The following is a 21,722-nucleotide window of genomic DNA, read 5'->3' as shown; positions in this document are numbered from 1 at the left end:
TAGAAGTGTGTTAATGGGAATTTGACTATTCTTCCAGAAACACATTTGTGAGTCAGACCAACAACAGTATTCTGTCAGGTTGTGCGTCAGAACTCTGTGCAGAGGTGTCAAGGTCTACCACACCAACAATTCTTCAAAACATGGATGGCCTTTTTCTGTTCCAATTGTCATGTTATAACAGGAAAGGGCCATCCTGAAACTGTTTCCAGAAAGTTGGGACCATCCCACCTCCACTTTTCACTTGGCACAATGCAGTCAGACAAGTACTGTTGTCCTGGCAACCACCAAACCCAGACTGGTCTGTTGAATTGCCAGACAGAGAAGTGTGATTTATAAAAACACATCTCCATTCTTAAGTCTAGTGGCACCATGTTTTACACCACTACATCTGAGGCTTTGCATTGCACTTGGCAATGTAAGGCTTGAATGTAGCTGCTTGGTCATGGAAACCCAATCCATGAAGCTCTCTGTGCAGTCTTCTTGAGCTAATCTGAAGGCCACACGAAGTTATGAGGACTGCTTCCACTTGGTTACAACAGATGATTGTGGAATGTTTAGTAGCAAGAAAACTTCATGACTAGACTTGTTGCACAGGTGGCACCCTATCATGGTACCATTCTGGAATACACTGAGTTCCTGAGAGCGACACACTTTTTTACAACTCTTTGTCTGCATGCCTAGGTGCCTGCTTTCTTACGCCTGTGGCCATGTAAGTAATTGGAACAACTCAATTGATTTATTTGGATGGGTGAGTGAATACTTTTAGTAATATAGTGGAGGTCAGGGGGGAAGCAGGGCCTTTATGAAGACAGCAAGTGAGTGATGAGTTCTGGGGTAGAATTGACAGATGGGTTTCAGGAGGGAGTGGGATTATATCATGGACCAACTCTGTGCCTCTTCTTGTTCGCGATGGTTTACAGATGAGGTCAGAGCAGAGGTATTGTAGATAGATGAGGTTAAATACCTGGGGTCAACCATCATAAGCAACAGACAGTACACAAGAGAGATGATAAAGAGAGTGCAGGCAGGGTGGAGTGGGTGGAGATGACTCAACAGACTGACAAAAGAGTACCATAACACAAGTACAAGAAATACCTTTTAGCAGAAAGGTGATTCAGTTCATGTGAACACACTGCTTCCTGTTCCCACTGTAAACACTGTGAAATGAACCAAACCTTTACCTGGATGACTAAGCATGCATCAAGTGTCATTTGTTTCAGTGGGACAACAAACTAAAAAGCAAACCAGGGAATTAACAGTGCTCTCACTCCAACTGCCAAACTGCCAAGCACTGTTTCACTGTGCTTGGTGCTGCAGAAATATCAAAACATTTAGAGAGGAGATCAGAGTTACATATAAGGAAATGTTCCTTTCCTTTCCTTTCCTTTCCTTTCCTTTCCTTTCCTTTCCTTTCCTTTCCTTTCCTTTCCTTTCCTTTCCTTTCCTTTCCTTTCCCTATAAATTTGCTAATACAAGTTGCCACAAGAGGGAGAAAGAGTCTACAAAATGTATCTCAACACTTTAAACGAGCACACACCCAAATAATAATAAACACCAAAGGAAATTTTATTAAAATAATAATTTCTTACTTATCACAGTGTTACATTCAGACTTCTCCATTACATACACCATAATCCAAAAATGAAAAAAAAGTCTCCAAAATAATAATTTCATGCCTCTAAAATACATTTGGGCTCAAGTTTAATTAAAAGTGCATTTCTGGGGTGAATCCGCAAGGCAGAATAATTCTAATATTGAACCCCGGCTGGCGGAAAATATTAATTCTCATATTTCAAATTAGGCAAACCTGCTGAGTGGAAGGTATTTAAATAGGTGTGTCAGTTCAAATCCTGAAACTTACCATGCAATAAATTTTAATTTCACCACTCATATTAAATCCAATTTTAATAATGTCTCTATTAAAGATCCGAGATTAGATCTGTAACGACAGAGTCTAATCTCTTTTAATGGAATGCCTTTAATGTGCCAGTTTCTCTTTATTGTATCCCTGTAGATCAAATTCAATCTAGATGTGTTGGTTTTTTTTCTACATTTATGCTCTGTCTGCCCTTTTTGTATTCTTGTCCCCCCTTTGTTACACCGAGTTCCACTTGCACATGTACTTATCTATTTTATTTTTTTCATTTTTGAGTATTGAATGGTGCTGCAGTGCGCGTCTGCTTTGACATTTGACAGACCATTCTGCTGCACACACAAATCCTCATTTGGAAAACACAAACCTTTTGTGAAATGCTCTGGATTCTTCAGCTTCACAATGTACTGTGCGGATTTCACGGAAGGAAATGCAGACAGCTGCTAATATGATAGACTCACAATATGTGAGTCATCAAGCTTGTGCAGTGAGTTCCTTGATTGATCTAAATCTTGCCTAATTTTATCTGTTCATGGAAGGCATGCCTCAATTCTCCAAGATCCTAACAATCACAAGAATCTCCACAATTTGAGAACGAGGCTTCAATGCAGTGCTTGGCAGAAATATTAGGCCGCAATGTTCCACAGCGGCTGTGCCGAACATGACCTCTCATTTTGTGTCACTGACTTACAATTGCAGTACTTCACAGATGTCAGTGCTGTCGAGTGTTGTCATCAGCATGTGTGAGCTCGATGTGTAAGGCTGACAAGCAATTTGTGGAGCAGGCCTGTGATTGGTTGGACTCTAGATGCGAACATGATTTGGGATTCAAGCCACCTTGCCGTGCAGAAAGTCACTTCTCACGGTGAAACGTTCCTTCTTTTCCTCATTATCCATCATTTCAAGTCACTTTGTTGTGACATGAAACAAGCACCATTAATAACAATGATGACCTATTTTTATTTTTGAGGACAGATCACAAGAAGTTGATGGCATTTGGGTTTTGCCTCATAATCAAATTCTGTTGAACAAATAGAGTGTGTGTAAGTGTTGGATGTTTCAGGTCACCCAATGACAGGGCATAAAGAACCTGAGATGTGCGTGGGCTTGACTCAGTTAGCACCATGGGGTGACTTGCAGAGACCTAACACTCGGGTTTTGACTGTTTCAGGACCATAGACAGCGCACAGCAAGACCCACTGCCTATGCTGCCATCCAGTGGACAAATGCATGACAATTCTTTAAATAAAGTTGACTATTTTTGCTTTATTTTTTGTGGCTTGACATTAACAAATTAACACAAGACACATCAGAATCAGAATCAGAAACAGAATCAGAATCAGAATCAGAAACAGAAACAGAAACAGAAACAGAAACAGAATCAGAATCAGAAACAGAAACAGAATCAGAATCAGAATCAGAAACAGAAACAGAATCAGAATCAGAATCAGAAACAGAAACAGAATCAGAATCAGAAACAGAATCAGAATCAGAAACAGAAACAGAAACAGAATCAGAATCAGAAACAGAATCAGAATCAGAAACAGAAACAGAAACAGAATCAGAATCGTGTTTATTGGCCATGTATATGCGCAAACACACACAAGGAATTTGGTCCCAGGAGTAGATGGTGACTCTCAAGCACAGCAATGTAAATCACAGCAATATGTAAACGACACAATACACACACACACACACACACACACACACACACACACACACACACACACACACACACACACACACACACACACACACACACACTTACGTGTATACATATATATATATATACACATACATATGCACATATGCACACATACATACACAAAGGTGTGTAAACCAAAAATAAATAACCAATCTAAATCTTACATACATAAAATACAGGATGACAGAAATGAAATGAATACCACAGAATGTACATAAGGTGCAGCTGCAGTCTGCTAGTGGGAGCAGTGTGACAGTTTGACTGTTTAGGAGGGAAATGGCTAGGGGAAAGAAACTGTTCCTATGTCGGATGGTCCTGGTCTGCAGGCTTCTAGACCGTCTGCCACAGGGCAGCAGGTCAAAAAGTCTGTGTCCAGGGTGTGAGTTGTCTGTGAGGGGGGCGCCAATGATACCCATACAGTCTGCACCTGTCCTGTTTAGTGGCTGCACCATACCAGACTGTGATGGAGGAGCACAGGACAGACTCAATGACTGGAGTGTAGAACTGGATCAGCAGCTCCTGTGGAAGACTATACTTCCCCAGTTGTCACAGGAAGTACATCCTCTACTGGGTCTTTTTGAGGATGGAGGAGGTCTCCCACTTCAGGTCCTAGGGATGGTGGTACCAAGGACACCGGGCTGTCTGATATGGTGAGGGGGAGCAGTGTTGAGGGATGTCTCCTGAAATCCACTGTCATCTCTACAGTCTTAAGCATGTTCAGCTCCAGATTGTGTTGACTGCACCAGAGTACCAGCTGCTCAACTTCCTGCCTGCATGCAGACTCATCACCATCCTGAATGAGGCCAATGATGGTGGTGTCATCTGCAAACTTCGGGAGTTTAACAGCTGAGTTCTTGGAGATGGAGTCATTGGTGTAGAGCAGGGGTCGGCAACCCTAGGCACGCATGCCACAGCTGGCACGCGAAGGGTTAACTGATGGCACGACCATAGTTGGACTGGCCATCGGGCATACCAGGCATTTGCTCTGTGGGCCGATGATTTATTTTTTTGTAACGGTATAAACAACGAAAGGTGGTGGATTGGCCAGCTGGATGCTGACCAGTGTGTAAAAATAACTCAGTTGTTTGGTGGTGGCTATGGCGTAGCTTCCACAGATTCAGTAACATTAGCAAGTGGTGGAGGCCAGCAGGTGGATGAGGGAAAGGGGAGGCAGGAGGAGCAGAGACCCGAGGCAGCCGCCGGTCCGAGTGTCTGTAGCTAGTGATTTCCCGCAGGTCCCTCCACACTGACGCAGGGATGTTGGTTGAGAGCCGTTCTTTCAGCTTCTGGGAGTAGATCTTTTTAGCTGCTTTGATCTCCCTGGTCAATGTGTTCCTGACCTGCTTGTACAGGGCCCTGTCACCACTTCTGCAGGTGTCCTCCTTGGCCTTAAGAAGATGTTGGATTTTAGGAGTTAACCATGGTTTATTGTTGTTGTATGTGCAAAAGGTCTTGGTTGGCACACACACATCTTCACAAAAACTGATGTATGATGTCACAGTGTCCGTCAGCTCATCCAGATTCTCAGATGCAGCTTCATGTAAAGTGTAACATGTAAAGTTCCCTTAAAATCCAGAAAAATAATTAAAATTAAAAAAGAAAATTAAAAGAAAATGTCATGTAAAACTATTTCATTTAATATGTAGGTTTTTCCAGTGTTTTCCAATAAAATAAATTTTTATCAAATTTTATTTTTTATGAAGAACAGGTGAATTATTCTCAGTAAACCATTATCTGTGAGAGGTAAACAACTCTACTGCACAATATAGTGATTGAAATGGTTTCTAATGGAATGACAAATTATGTATAAACACTGTTTATTGGGATTTTTGGTCTCTAACCCTTTTAAATAACTAAACCTGCAATGTTTATTGGATCAAACTGAGTCAGGGACATCATTGCTGTCCCCTGAGAAACATAACAGATGGGTTAGCCGTACATAAAAATTTCACAGGGGGTCACCACAGCGAGTAGCTCTGCATACTCGATTTGGCAGATTTTCACTGCGTGTAAAATAAATCACTCCAAGATCATTTTAAGTCAAAAAGTTTTAACTTTGGCACCCAATTTAAAATAATGGGAAAATGTTCTTTCCTGCAGTCCATCGTTGGCACACACTCTGCCTTTGTGAAGTTCAGATTGCTTCAGCTTTTGTTGCAATGTTGTTGTGCAGGACTGCATTGCAATGAAATATGTGTCTAATATTATTTTTCCTTCATATATGTGGATGGCAAATCACTGCAAAATTAACGCCAGCCTAACACAGTTTACTTAAGTGTCTAATAAAGTAGCAAGTGAGTGTATATTAAAGAGAGGCTGCCTTGGAGTATTCCTTGTTAGCATATCTGGCACAAAGAAAATACCTTTGAAAAGAGACTTTTTGAAGAGCAAACAACACATTGCTGCCAAAAGCAGAAGCCGTGTGCTCAGCGAGTCGTGTGCGGCGATGTTCATCTGACTTGAAAATGGTGTGAAAACTGGTGAAATAATGCTCAGAGAGAAGTTGGGTGTGCAAACGTCTTGAAATATTAGCTTAATGAGGAAGTTAGAATATTAGGAAGATGGACAAAAACAGTTTGACTGAGTGAGGCCGTGGATAGAGGGGAAGTAAGCTGAGTGTTTAAAGAGGTCAGAGCCAAAAGCCAGATCAGAAGTGATATAGACGCAGAGATCATGTCATTCATCCAGTTTTCTATGAAAGGTCAAACTAGTCATTAGAGCAGAGCAAGGCGGATGGAACTGACAGGCTCTGGATGGTACACACACACGCACACAAAGACACACACACTCTCAATACATCTGAGGTTAATATGAATCACATCATGGTTGTGGACAAAGAGAGCATGGCTAAAAACCCATCTGTGATTTAATTAAAGCTATAAAGAATGAAATGTCATCATACAGAATTATTTTTAGCTATAAAATAAAAACAATACAAAGAACACAAAGAACAGAAACCTCCGTGGTTGTGTACCCTCCTTGTTCAAGTCATGCACTGTCATTGTAAATATTAGTTGACTCCTCATCGACACTGACATTAAAAAAAAAGCAAAGGGCAGATCAGTATAAGCAGGTGGAGAAGAAAGGAATGAAAGAAAGAGTAATGAATGCGATAACTACACAAGCAGATACACTCTTGTCTGCTCTCGCACACACAGGGAACTGCAGCTGACAGCTGTTAGATGGTGTATTGATTTGTCCTCGGCCTCCAAATCGGCCTGCCAGAGCTTGTCAGTATAATGGAAGAAAGAGAGCTTGAAAGAGGGACGAGTGAGATGGCGAGACAGCCAGAGTGAAAGCTAAAGGTCAAAAGGGAAATTTTGACCAGCCGTACCTCCAGTGCTCTGCTCATATTTCCTGTTGCATGCACATCGGTGCAGATGTTATGTATCTGTGAAGCTGCTACTTGTTTACAACCCGTCTGATCATCTCGTTTCGGCTATCAACAATGCTACAGCGTTCACAGAACTCAGCCGTTATATCTATGAGTGGCATGTCATTGTGAGAGATTAAAATGATGACACAAGTCATTAGGGAAAACTCACAGGGTGCATTGTGGAGGAAATTTCATATTTTCCACTTTTATCTCCGTGTATATTCTGCAAGCAGAATCAGCTTGCATATAAGGTTGACCTTTGCTGCACTGATCAAAACGTCCTCTTCTCCTTTGAGAAGCTCTCATCTATTCACTCTCAAATGTTAATTAGAGAACCGTGTTTGGTGAGGAACAGAGAAAGATAAGTGCACAGATGCAACCCTGGGAAATGACAGTTGGCTTTATTGGTAGACAAGGCTGAAAGGGACACAGACACAAATCCCCTGCCACCTGTTTTTCTTCCTTCCCTCTCTGCTAGGAGAGGTATAGGAGGTCGAGTGTAACTTTATTTCTTTTCTGTCTGTGAACTGTGAGTGTGCTTCCCTTTGCATGGACAGTCTGACCCACATGCATACACCAAAAACACATGAAATATTTCTGGATGAACAGCCATCCATTTTGTGCAATTATTTATAGTTTAAAAAAAATCTTCTTTTCTTCTTTTTTCCAGTCAGTTCTACAAATATACATTTCATTTTGACCTTTCTAAACATTCGGCTCCCCTAATGGGATATAGCACAATCATCAAGTCAGTTTGTCCAACACTTTTGATATCTGCAAAACTATTTTAACAACATCCCAATTTCTCTCAGATGTGGGCTGTGTGATGCACTTGGCGTAGTAGCATGGTAAAATAACATACAAAGACAAAAATAAAGCATACAGAACTACTAATGATCAGTATGTGGTCATGACCTTGTCAGCATGCTGATGATGGCATTCAAGTAAACACACTGCTGAATCTCTTGGAGTCTAAACTTAGTTTTGTTTTCCTTGTATCCTTCTGTGTATTGAGTATGAAACTGACTTTTAAAAAATGCACTCGTCAAGGTTGCTCGAACCAATGCTGCTCTCAGTGTCTTTCTGAGAATTGACACAGATCCTCTATCTTGAAATTTTTGCAATTTTGAATATTCCCCCCATAAAAAAGAAAACAAGAAGAACTATATCAAGGATAATGCATCATGCCCATAAAGTATTAAGCTTTATGACCACTCCATGCAGTGTCGGTGGAGCTTGTTAGAATCTGCAGACACTCATCTTTCAGAAACAAACTGAGAAGCAAACAACGTTACCTCTGCAAGGTCAAAAGTATCGATCTGTAAAACCTGAAATGAGGCACTGTGTGTTTATAGCTGTGTCTGGGAAGTAATTTGTCTTTACTTTAATTATAATGAAAACTTGTTGCATCTTCTTTTTTTTAACATCCCCCATTGGCACCTCACCTTCATCTTGTTTTGCCAGGAGAAAATCATCAGGATCAACCAGACGGAGCAGGAGGCATTAGTCTGCCCTCATGTGTTATAAGTTCACAAAATGAACATGAGGCCAGTGCATCGTAATTCATTGTGAAATGGTCACATTTAATGGTTGAAACCTGTCATTGTATATACATCTATAAAAAAGACCCCAGGTACAGGTTACGACATTCTACGGCTAATACATACATTATTATTAAATAATAAACTTTTTGTTCATTGTTAAAGTTACATACTGTATCATAGTTTACAAAATAGGATCAAAGAGAATTAAGCCATTAAGAATGTCTGGAGAAAAAAAAACTAAACTCCTATATGCGTCTTTTTATTATTTGTCCATAAAAAATACAATAAACACTTCAAGATTCCTGTGAATAACATAATATTAACTGGTAACTGATATTGGCTATTGAAATGTAAACTGCAAAAAGACATTTCTAATGTTTGTAAAGGCGTCAGAAGTCAGACAGCAAACTGATTTGTGTTACTGTATTTTACAGCACAGAGCAGAATGGAAAACCAACATAGCTTGTATCAGAGTTCCAGTAACCAGCTTGGCTGCCATCAATACAAAGTCAACCCCAAAATAAAAAACAACGGTGGGGAAAGAATGGTTCAGTCTCAAATCCACTTTATTTCATTTATTTTTTGTTGGTTTTTTTGTTGTCTTTTAGGTTTGTTTTTTTTTACAGTTCAGGTCGTCCTTGCCGGTTTCTCAAAGCTCTATGTAAAGCTAACTGTAAATAAGCCAGACTATGGTTATTGACTTCTCCAAAGTGTTAGTCCTCTTGTTGAAAAAACAAAAACAAAAAACAAACAAAAAGAAAAAACAACAAACAACACTCTGCTCTGTCAGTTGTTGGAGATGTGCAGACTCAGAGTCTGACTGAATAAATTTGTGACTTCTTTGTTAACTGGCGGGTTGACACAAACATGGGCTGCAGGGCTTTGTCCCCAGTTTGATTCCTGTAATGGGTTTCAGCATCCATTAGATGTCACGCATACACGTGCGCACGCCCAACTTTCTGGGGGTTTCATCCCATGATGAAGACAGGCACAGGCTTCAGGAAGCTCAATGACTTGGGTGGGAACCACTTTGCTGGGGGTGTAGTGGAGTCTTTGGCATGATGATTAAGCTGTATAAGGGGCTGTAAGTATACACACAAATACACGTGCCCTATATCAGTGTGTGTCTGTGTGTGTGTGTACTGCACTGCACTGCGACTTAAGAAGAGAGTGAGTACAAAAAAGAAGAAAAAAAGGTCAAAAGAGATGTCAGCTGTGGCCTTGATTCTGTTGCCGAAGAGGAGCCTCTAAAACCCAACTGAGACAAATCAGTTTAAAGTGGCTCATCAAATCCACCAGGGGGTAATGTAAGACAATAATCTTGTTTTGGTGTTTGCCTCTCAGGTCGCTGCAGTTGCTGTTGGTGATGATACCGATGACAATCTTCCAAAGTTCCTCTGTAGATTTTTCTTGGGTTTTTTTGTCAGCAAATCAAATATTCCAAAAATGCTGAGTCGCATTATCGTTGTCTAATGTCTGAATAATTTTGGTGAGTAACTGTGTGATGGACCGAAATGATCAATGCACTGTATCCTTGAAACATGTGCAAAACAGGAAAAAATACCAGCCTCCTCCTTCTTCTTCTTTGTCCTCCTACTTCACATCAGCCTTTAGCAATAAGACATTCACATCTGCAGAAAGAGGAACACAAATTAGCTTCGTCAAGCTGCACTGCATCAAAATATGAATGATCTGTCTTCTTGCCTTTCTCTTATATGTCATTCTTAATTTGTTTGCTTTTTTGGCCTTTATATTTGGTTCAGTGGGACTTTTTTTTGACTTAGCCATAACTCTGTTTGCAAAAAATGCAAATCCCCTACACATTTGTTTGTGTTTCTCTTCTAATTCTTGGCAGGTAGCTGCACACTAGTGTGACTTCTCCAATCCTGTTGTGCATATGTGGCTCAACTGGCAGGATGGCAAAAGAGGACAGTTTTTCTCTTTTTGCGTTGTGTGAAGTTATTACACATTTAAAATCAGTGGGTAAAATGGGCAAAAACAACATCACAGTGACATGTGTATTAGGCATTGGGTCATAACTACAGGGAGTGCAGAATTATTAGGCAAGTTGTATTTTTGAGGAATAATTTTATTATTGAACAACAACCATGTTCTCAATGAACCCAAAAAACTCATTAATATCAAAGCTGAATGTTTTTGGAAGTAGTTTTTAGTTTGTTTTTAGTTTTAGCTATTTTAGGGGGATATCTGTGTGTGCAGGTGACTATTACTGTGCATAATTATTAGGCAACTTAACAAAAAACAAATACATACCCATTTCAATTATTTATTTTTACCAGTGAAACCAATATAACATCTCCACATTCACAAATATACATTTCTGACATTCAAAAACAAACAAAACAAATCAGCGACCAATATAGCCACCTTTCTTTGCAAGGACACTCAAAAGCCTGCCATCCATGGATTCTGTCAGTGTTTTGATCTGTTCACCATCAACATTGCGTGCAGCAGCAACCACAGCCTCCCAGACACTGTTCAGAGAGGTGTACTGTTTGTAAATCTCACATTTGATGATGGACCACAGGTTCTCAATGGGGTTCAGATCAGGTGAACAAGGAGGCCATGTCATTAGTTTTTCTTCTTTTATACCCTTTCTTGCCAGCCACGCTGTGGAGTACTTGGACTCGTGTGATGGAGCATTGTCCTGCATGAAAATCATGTTTTTCTTGAAGGATGCAGACTTCTTCCTGTACCACTGCTTGAAGAAGGTGTCTTCCAGAAACTGGCAGTAGGACTGGGAGTTGAGCTTGACTCCATCCTCAACCCGAAAAGGCCCCACAAGCTCATCTTTGATGATACCAGCCCAAACCAGTACTCCACCTCCACCTTGCTGGCGTCTGAGTCGGACTGGAGCTCTCTGCCCTTTACCAATCCAGCCACGGGCCCATCCATCTGGCCCATCAAGACTCACTCTCATTTCATCAGTCCATAAAACCTTAGAAAAACCAGTCTTGAGATATTTCTTGGCCCAGTCTTGACGTTTCAGCTTGTGTGTCTTGTTCAGTGGTGGTCGTCTTTCAGCCTTTCTTACCTTGGCCATGTCTCTGAGTATTGCACACCTTGTGCTTTTGGGCACTCCAGTGATGTTGCAGCTCTGAAATATGGCCAAACTGGTGGCAAGTGGCATCTTGGCAGCTGCACGCTTGACTTTTCTCAGTTCATGGGCAGTTATTTTGCGCCTTGGTTTTTCCACACGCTTCTTGCGACCCTGTTGACTATTTTGAATGAAACGCTTGATTGTTCGATGATCACGCTTCAGACGCTTTGCAATTTTGAGACTGCTGCATCCCTCTGCAAGATATCTCACTATTTTTGACTTTTCTGAGCCTGTCATGTCCTTCTTTTGACCCATTTTGCCAAAGGAAAGGACGTTGCCTAATAATTATGCACACCTGATATAGGGTGTTGATGTCATTAGACCACACCCCTTCTCATTACAGAGATGCACATCACCTAATATGCTTAATTGGTAGTAGGCTTTCGAGCCTATACAGCTTGGAGTAAGACAACATGCATGAAGAGGATGATGTGGACAAAATACTCATTTGCCTAATAATTCTGCACTCCCTGTAGTGTCTGTAAAAGCACTTGGATGCTAAACACATCTCCATAATGCTTGTGGCAAGGAAAAGAATAATGCTCCCAAAGTCAATTAAGCTATTAGTTGGAACAGTAATGAGTTAATTTCCTTAGTAAGTTATGATATAATGTAACATAAGGGATTAATCCTTAATAGCAGTAACAGCATCAGCTCGTAATGTTATGAGCTGCTTTTCATTTTTTAAACACTGCACAAGACTGCACTTTCGTTGAGCTGCCATCAACTCAACCATCTACAACATAATAAGGGGCTTCTAACAGCTTTTGTGTAAGAAACCAAAGATGTTGGGACTCAAACTATATGACTTGAGCCAGCCCTCATTTCTTCACAATAAACAAAACAAAACACTCACAAAATTGTTCTCCAGGCTTTCTGAAGCTCTTTTCAAATTTTTCTTTGGACATGGGTGCTTTCCCCCTTATTTTTAGTCTGATACAAGGATTGGAATGAGAATGAGTGAAAAAAGCAGCCAATGTCATTTTCAGAGGGGTTTTTTTTCCACACTTAACACTAATCTATGAACCATTCAAGCATAAAAAGGTACCTAATACGGATGAACCAATGTTGTGTCTCCAGACAACTTAGTAAAGAACCAACTTTAAATTGTACCATTAGGTCTTTTGTTACTAGCAGTAAAGCTGCCTGTCATAAAACCTGTTCCTAATTCTTTAAGATAAGATAACCTGTATTTGTCCCACATGTGGGAAATTTGTTAGTTTGTTAGTTTAGTTGAGTTAATAAAAAATATAGTTATGGGCTGTTATAATAACAGTTTTAAAGGCATAAAATAATGTTTCTGCACCAACAAAGTGATTCCCAAAGAGCTATTAGCTGAAAACTTGATATATCCTCACAAGGTGTGTAGTGCATCCTTAAGAAATGTGAGAAAACTTGACAAGTTGAGTGCAAGAGACTTGGCAGCCCTAAAAAGCTACCTAGACCATATGAACAGTGTGTGAAAGTCATGTCCTTAACTAATAGGAAACATTCAAGTAAAGACCTGACACAGGATCTGACAGATGAATCAGACACTTCAGTTGATCCATCAATACTGGCATACGTGGATAGAACAATTCATAACTGAAAACTATCAGTCATTGATTGGCCTTCCCAGAGCTCAGACCTGATAAATGGGATGGTACTTAGTTGGAGTAGAAAAGCATTACATAAGTGCTCAAAGCACTTTTTATTACCTAATTTGTAGCCAACATCAAAAGAAGAGCTTTAAATGTCATTCAAGGAGCCTGAAGAACTAGACTACTTCAAAACTACTTAAAGAAATTAGAAGAAACATTGCCTAAAGGAACTCAAGCTTTGTTAAAGAATAAAGCAACTTGAAATGTTCGTTACAATTGTACAAACTTTTGTTTCCTTATATATTTTGTATTTTCATGTGTGTTTGCACATTTCAATGAATTGCATCACCAGCTTCCAATTCCTATAGGAATTAAGTTGTTTAAGACTCTTACACAATACTATATAATCGTACTGATAATAATTTCCTATAACTTGCAATAATTCTCTACATATTTCCAGAGTATTTTCTAATTGTGTCGTCTAATTTGTCTGTCACCCTTTCTGCTTCCCTTTGTTGTTATAGAGTTATTAATCCTTTGGTGTGTATCTGTTGACATGGAAATGTTGACATCTTTTGAAATGGAGTGTGCTTGTAACTCTAAAACAAATTAGAACAGATTCCCATTTGGACCTGCACATACAGGCTGCATGGGAGGGGAACTGGCATGAAAGTGCCTTAATTGTATTCAACCATTCCACTTGCAGCGGGTGTTCAGCTGGAGAAGCGTCCATGTTTAATGTATTTTTGTTAAAGTGTTATTGGTATAAAGCTGTCGCTAATCTTTTGATTAAAGTAAAAAGAAAAAAATACAACTTCTACGCATGGTTTCATTAATTTTAGATTGTATATATTTATTTTTTAGCATTTAGATAAAATATGAGTTCATCAGAAGGACTGCTCAGGTCGAGCCGTTTGGAGCCAAAGTTAGAAAAACAAGGATGAGATGATTTGGACATGTGTAGAGGAGCGATAGTGGATATACTGGAGAAAGAATGTTGACTATGGAACGGCCAGGTGGGAGAAGATGAGGAAGACTATAGCAAACATTCATGGATGTAGTGAAGCAGGACAAGCTGAGGGTTGGTGTGACAAAAAAGTACTATGGATAGGGAGATTATCTGCTGTGGTAACCCCTAAACAGGGCAGCCAAAATTCAGTTCAATTCAATTCAGTTTTATTTATATAGTGCCAAATCACAACAACAGTCGCCTCAAGGCAAAAGAAGAATAAGAAATCTAAACCTTTACCGTTACTATTTCAACAGGATTTAAAGAGTTAACTACCCAGATGTTACAGCTCCTGGTCCATTAAACATGCTCATGTAAACAGAACATATAAATATATGTCATATAAACACATAAACAGACATGCATCGACCTGCCAATACATGAGTGAGCAATTGAGTTACTAATCAATTTGAAAACTGGATCATGTAGACTAAGGAGTCTACATGGTGTATCTATGTATATGTATATACATAAGTGATGTGTATATATGTGTATGTGTATGTGTGTGTGTATCCGGGTGTTGTCGCTCACCACATAAGCAGCAGCAGCAGCATTCCTAACAGCAAACGGGAGAAAAATGTGATGACCGTGGCAGCTCCTCCCACTGGAGGTTCAGCCTTCTGTGGTGCGTTGGAGCATGGCATGGGGGAGGTCTTAGTCTCTGTAGAAAATTTATCAGAAGACACAATAAACCTTAGGAACATATTTTAATTAACAATTGCAATCCTTGGTGAGTTTTATCATTTCTCTGTGTGTTTATTTATTAATTTTATTGGGCTAACACAGTGCACAATACTTCTGTCCCTATGTGTGAAAAACATAAAAAAATGACATGCTGATGAATGGATGCTGAAAAGTGCTCATCACACCAGGAAGAACCAAGCAGAAAGGAAAATACAGTGAAGAGCAAAATCAATTGTAATCTGCACAAGCAATCAATATAGAACTTGTCAAGGCAGTTATGAAGTGAGCTGGAATAAAAAAAAATCCCCTCCATGCTAAAGCCACAGGGAAAGGACGGGGCAAAGAAAGGACGGGGAACAAAGTATATAGATGAAATATGGAGAAACTGGAACGGAAACAGACGGCAAGGTAAAAAACCCCGAGGTAAAGCAGGCGGGGAATACAGCATGAGGTGGATAGAAAGAGTGAAAAATAAAGGAAATGTGCAATAAGGTAGTTAATATATTGCTGATAATAGTCAATTGCACAGCTAGAAAATCTATCCATTTATACCCAACTGTAATACAAAGCCGTAGAACAACTGGATTCACAAAAACTCTTTTGACTGCACCAGGGCTTGACTAATACTTTGCATGGCTTCACATTTCAGAATAACAAATCAGTAAAGATTAAAAAAAAAGAAAAAAAAGAGAAAGACAGATAGAAAAAAAGGTCTCAGCAGCTTAGTAGCAGAAGCAAGTGAATTTTAATACAATCGGCACGCAATTTTCTTAAAAGATCTACTGACTTGTACAGTCTGGTGAGTGCAAAAAGTGTATATTCAATTACGGAAACATTAAAAAGTTATGATACTCTTGTATATTTTCAGCTAATCCAATTACGCTCAAGCGTACGAGAGTGAGAGAGGCACTTAACATCTTGTGGCAAACATAAATATGCTGAAAATCACTATGTGCTTAGGCATTTTTTAGTGCTTCGGTTTTTCATTGCTCGACAAATAAAAATATCACAGTTTAATGCTTTAGAAAACGGGACCTCTGCTACAGCTGCAGGCAGCACAGTAGATATTAACTGGTGCACAACGTTTGCACTCATTCTTTTTTTAGCGAAGAGAGAATATGATTTCCCTCTTCTTGCAATTAATGACTGTTGTATAGTACTGCGATGGGAGTTGGGAGATATTAGAGGGAAGCAACCAGGTGTGAAATGGCAAGAGAGAAACGAAGGGGGGGGGGGAGGTAGGACGCATTTAACATGTTCAGCAGCTCAGTGCAATACTTCCTGCCTGGAGCAAAACATTGTGCTTTGGAGTGACAGAGGAAATAAAAATTATGCAGAAAATAATGTGCCTGTGACAAGGAAATACAGTCATGGGGTGTATGCTGATGTAACAAGCTAGGTGAGGACAGGTAAACATAGCAGATGAGACAGTGATGTGATGAAGAATGGAGGAAGAGGCTAAGAAAAGCAGAAAGACGAGGAGGACAAAAAGCTAATGAGATGAGAAAATTGCTGAACGACTCGAACTCCAAGCACGCTGCATGTTTATGCAAATACTGTTGATGTGTGAGGTGCTAGGATATCCTAATCCAAAATACACACATGAAAGTGGTGTCTGTTATCATCCAGAAGTGTAGAGTTTCTGTTTTGGAGCTTAGATTGGGCTTTTTTGTCCCCCTTGCTGCTGTATTTGTGGGTCAATGAAGTCATTTCAGCAGAGTGGCAAACAAGGTGGCATAAATTATGAATCTAAATTATGAATCCCCGAAACAGTTTGGAATGGCAAAGCAGCTACTATTGTAAAGAACTTATGTCATATGTTTTTTATATTTACATTGGGATCACCTTCGAACAGATTATGCAACACTATCTGTTGACTTTGACACTCTGCTTCACCTTAGCAATTTTTACTATAAGTTTACACAAACTGTAGTGCTTTTCAGAGTGAGTATACAGAAGAAGAGGATCTTAAAGCATTTATGCAGGGTTCAGCCTGGTTGCCTTTTAATAGATACTCCTGTTCTACTATAAGGCATGAAACAGAAGCCATACATTTATAAATAGCCCCAGACATGAAATACACAAACTAATATACAGTGCCAGACAGTGTCCAGTTTCTGTCTCACACGCTGGGTGAGGCACCAACTTATATCTTAGATGCAATGCCTCGGCTAATCCGCTCTTCTTGGAATGTGGTCGCTAAGCAATGGCCCAGTCACAGAGGATGGGATCCTTAAATGTCTCTTGCCTGCCCCCCATGCTATCCTTCTGATTCAAAGCTGCTCTGTGACGATGCTGGGAAACAGAACAGCCACTTAGGTTCAACTGGCAGCTACTTTTGCATGATGTATAGGTGACTCTCTGTTGTTGGGGGGAGGGGTGGGGTGTTAGAAAGGAGAACACAAAATGTGGTACACGGACAGTGGAGAAGAAAAGGAGAATGTGTAACTGCGTGTTAAGACTCCGAGCAAGACAATCAATAAGTCACAGGAAGTCTGTTGATTTACTATTCGGCTGAGCAGCCAGAAAATATTGGTGAGTGTGGAGATGTTAACAAGTTGGTCAGCTAAAAGTAGCAGGCCTTGGCTACATTTTATTTTGTGTGTGTGTGTTTACGAATCATAGACAGGAATCAGATATCGTCTCTGTTTCCTTATTGCCTCATTGCATGGTTCTACTTCAGTAGTCCCATTCTGCTGTTCTGGACTGCTATTCAACTTTGTTTTTTGTTTTGTTTTTGTTTTGCAGCATGTTTTGCATCATTATCCATTTGCACTGTGAAGCACCAAACAATCCGTTCCACAGTATTTGAGCATTTCTGAATCTGAGCAGTCTCTTGGCCTGGACATTACATCGTATTACTTCTATCAGCAGCCACACTATCAGTAAATACTAGCATTTTCCATTGGCAGCCATTCAGGCACATGGCGTGACATTGCTGTTTTTTTCCTTATTCATACATTTTTTTCTTTTCCAAAACTGTGCAGGCTCTTTCAGACATTTTCTGGCCTAATCTGGCTTCTCTGTTCCTGAGTGTAACCAGTGGTTTGCACATCGGTGTAAACCCTCTTTGTTAACATATATAAATCTTAACCATGGAAAGAATTCTGTGATCATCCACTTGATTTTTGTGTTTTTTCAGGCCTTTTTGGTAATCCTGAGCTCGCCAGTGCATTCATTCTTTTAAGAATGCATACCAAATTTGAATGCAACCTCACAAAGTCATCACTTCATATTAATTATACATTTGATTTATCATGAAATGACAAGGAAACAGACCTAACCTGGCCATTAAACCCCTGTTCAGTGAACAGTCCAATTACTTTTGAGTCTCTGAATAGGGAGCACTTTATAGAAAAATGAAGTCTGAACTTCAATCATCTCTTGTTTGCTTGCTTTTAAATCCAGTGTTTATGGTGTACAGATGCAAGTTTACAAAAAAGTGTCCAAAAAAAGACTATATAACTCATTATTTATATAATCTGTTACAGTTTTTACAAACAAGCAAACAAAGAACAGTGTACAGATCACAGATCAGCTGGAATGACAGCCAAATCTGAATGTAATTAGTGATCGAGTAAGAGTAACATTTGTAAAGGAAAGTAGAAAAAGGCCAGAAAGAAAAGCTAGAAATTAATATGAGTGAGAATAAGAGAGAAGTGAGAAGGGAAGGAAAAGAAATGGAGAGAAAAAAGAGAGCTAGAGGCAAGATGGAGAAGGATAGGGGAAGAGAAACAGGACAAGGGGAGAGGGAAGGGAAGCAGAGAAGCGGCAGCTGGATCGAGAAGGAGCATGAGGAGAATCCCAATAACCTCCTGTTCTCCGTCTCCACGAGACCAAGAATAATACACTGTGTACTGACTGAGTGTTTATATGTGTGTGCGTCTGTGTATACACTACAGGTTATCAAACTGAAGGACTCTCTGTGTGTGTGGGTGTGTTTGTGCTGATGTGTTTGTGGCTCACAGAGTATTGGAGGAGGCTGCATGTTGTGAGTGTGTCTTTCAGCATTAGTGTTTGTGTGTTGCCAGGTATGTGTGAGCTCATTTAGTGCTGAATGTGACGATGATTGTGCAGTGCTACTCTTTGCCAAGAGGAGTCAGTATTCTACCGTAAAACCATTACGTTTTAACAGACTCTCAGAAAGACAAAGAGAAGCACAGACAGACAGACTTTGCCCCTTAGAGAAATTAGTGTCAAATTATTGGCTTCAGGAGTGAGTGAAAGAAAATAATGGTAAACCCACATTAAAAATGTTTTAAACAGACAAATACAAATGCATAAATACACATAAACCCAACAATGCAACAACATCCACCAAACCATTATAGCACTATGGTTTGGAAAACTCGGGGGAACAAAATGAAAGTTTCTGTAGTGTATTGGTGTGAGTGCTCTGTAATAAATTACAGCAAACTAAATTAATATATCATAAATTCAGAGCTTTCCTCATGTGGAGCATTAAGTGAATAGTTTGACATTTTAGGAAATATGCTTATTTGCCTTCTGCCTCAGAGTTAGCTGAGATGATCAATACTACTATCATTGCCTGTTCAGTCTAATAATACAGCTTGCTAATGATCACACATCTCATTTGCTTACACTGGATGTAAAGATGACGAGGAGCAGCATTATGTGAGGGTTATCTCAAGGACAGTCTTTTTTTGTCAAATAGCAGTTTAACCCAGGGAAGCGATCAATTTACTACTCTTGATGAAAAAGAGGTGTTGTAGAAGAACCATATGGTCATATGGTCAAAAACTCTTGACTTTTAAGTGACTCTTTAAATCATGGAAGCATGTAGGTAGCATGTAGGCTGTTGTCTGTTTTTGGAAATCTGTTATAACGAAGAAGGTTGTATCTGAGTTAGAAACTAAGAACCCATCATGCTCACAGAGTGGCAAGAAGTCAGAGGCAAACCTGGCTTGCCTTGAAGCACTCCCTACTTTATCATCTTTATACCTTTTAATGGGACCATAAATTAGAAAATGAATATCATGCAGTATTAAATAAGAATTGAAACTAGTGATTAAGACCATAAACTCACCAGGAAAATGTTACTGCAATCAAGTGAGCAATAGGGTTATTCGATCATAAATCGTAAAGCCAGACATCTTACTGGCAAGCAGATACCCCCTGCTGGTCATTCAAAGAATGCAAGTTTGAGGCGCTTTGAGGAAGCTGTGTCCATTTTTCTACATATTTTGTAAGAACTAAGTCGCTTTCTACTGAGTTATATAGTTGTAATGCTAATACTACTACTACTACTGCTACTACTACTACTAATAATAATAGTAGAAGTAGTATCATACTATACTACTTATATTATACTACATACAATTGTGGAAATAGCAACCTTACATTTTTTTGCTACAATCTGTGAGTTGTTTTTTTAATTAATATTTTATCAGCTTTGTAATAAACTTTCTAGGGCTAGTAATATATTTTCATATTATTGAATAATCTAACACATTTTGCAGACCTGCATCAATGTCTGTGCTTGCCTGTCTGATACAGTACGCACAGTTTAAAGTTGATCTTGGTGGTTAGTTTCAAGATGTAACATATCGATAATAGAAGCTTCCTCAGCCCGAGTGCTTTCACGTTATGTTCTTTTAAGTTGCATAATTTAATACTGCAGATGTACACATTGCCAGTAGACCTACTAAGGATATATTTCTGCCCTAGCCACTTCAGCTTAGAGGGTCCACAGACAATGTAATATTCCAGTTTTATACAGTTTTTCCTCTGCATGACATTTAAAAATGATCTGTTTTTGCTAACTTCAAAAGATTAAAAGTACTGTTGCTGTAACATAGATGTATACTAATAGTGTGTCCTTTGACATTAATATAGGGTATTGATAAATTTGCCCACTTGCAATTTAAGCTGCTTTAGTGTGCCCACAGGTGCTGCACAAATATAAGCTACTTTGCAACCCACCTTCACACCAGCCCCACATTTCATGCCACATTTCATATCAGCTGTCATGTTCTGCTCTAATTTTTTGTTCTGCTAATTTTTGCTTCATGCTTTTTGTGTTCTGTGGTAGGGCAGTGAGGTCATAAGGAGAGTGTCACTGAACCATACCACCAAACATAAATTAATGTCCTATAGGGGTCCTGACTGAACACTCATCTGGTGAGTAAATACTCCCTACATCTGCAAGACTAAAATGGAAATCGTCCAAATCCTTGTCTGCTTCTTTTTTTCATTCAACCATTTCTTCTTTCCTCCATCAGTGTGATGTGAAGATGGTGCACAGACAAGTATTTGGGCCTTGAATAGGTGTCTTGCTGAAGGTCTTCAGAAAGTTTTGAAGATATTAATTTCACAAGTGAGTCGTCCTTTGTCGTTGCTATATGCTCAAGTGGTGCCAACTAAATAATTCCCAGAGACTGTTTTTGTCACAGTCACTGAGTATAGTGTCCAGTCAACACATACACACGCACACACACACAAAATCCAATATCCATAATGAATTTTTTAATATATATGATCTGCCAGAAGTTGACATTTTTTTGACAACATAAGAGCAGTTTTTTGGTTTTGGTTTTTTTTTAAAGGAAGGGCTCAGGTACTTAGGTTGATGTGTGTCGATTTGTCTCGAGGCAGATGGGTCTTATAGCTTAGACTGTAATAAAAATTCAGAGCTATCAAATGCTTATAGTGTACTCTGTTTAATCATTAAGAAAGTTATTAACTAAAATTAATTTCATACCTAAATGCTTCAGAAAATTTACTGTGAAAGCCACAGGCAAGAGGAACAATGTCGAGAATGTTATTGGAATACTATATTATGCTATCACAATGATTCCTCCAGCCAACAG

The 21,722-nt window shown here is 39.4% G+C and overlaps 1 protein-coding gene across 1 annotated transcript in view; it reads right to left on the bottom strand.

Moving 5' to 3' along the window:
* Positions 1-8,512: 8,512 nt before the first annotated feature.
* Positions 8,513-21,722, bottom strand: part of cntfr (ciliary neurotrophic factor receptor) — a 194,732-nt gene continuing 181,522 nt past the window's right edge. Inside the window, exons 9-10 of the mRNA XM_026174227.1 lie at positions 14,740-14,869; positions 8,513-10,129 (exon numbers count right to left, since the gene is read on the bottom strand). Coding sequence (XP_026030012.1) covers position 10,129; positions 14,740-14,869 — 131 coding nt within the window. The 3' untranslated portion in view covers positions 8,513-10,128. The remainder of the gene's footprint in view (positions 10,130-14,739; positions 14,870-21,722) is intronic.

Source organism: Astatotilapia calliptera, chromosome 7 (genome assembly GCF_900246225.1).
Source record: "Astatotilapia calliptera chromosome 7, fAstCal1.2, whole genome shotgun sequence".
Classification (NCBI taxonomy): Eukaryota; Metazoa; Chordata; class Actinopteri; order Cichliformes; family Cichlidae; genus Astatotilapia; species Astatotilapia calliptera.
Note: the sequence above shows the minus strand (reverse complement) of the source record. Positions and strands in the feature narration are given on the sequence as shown.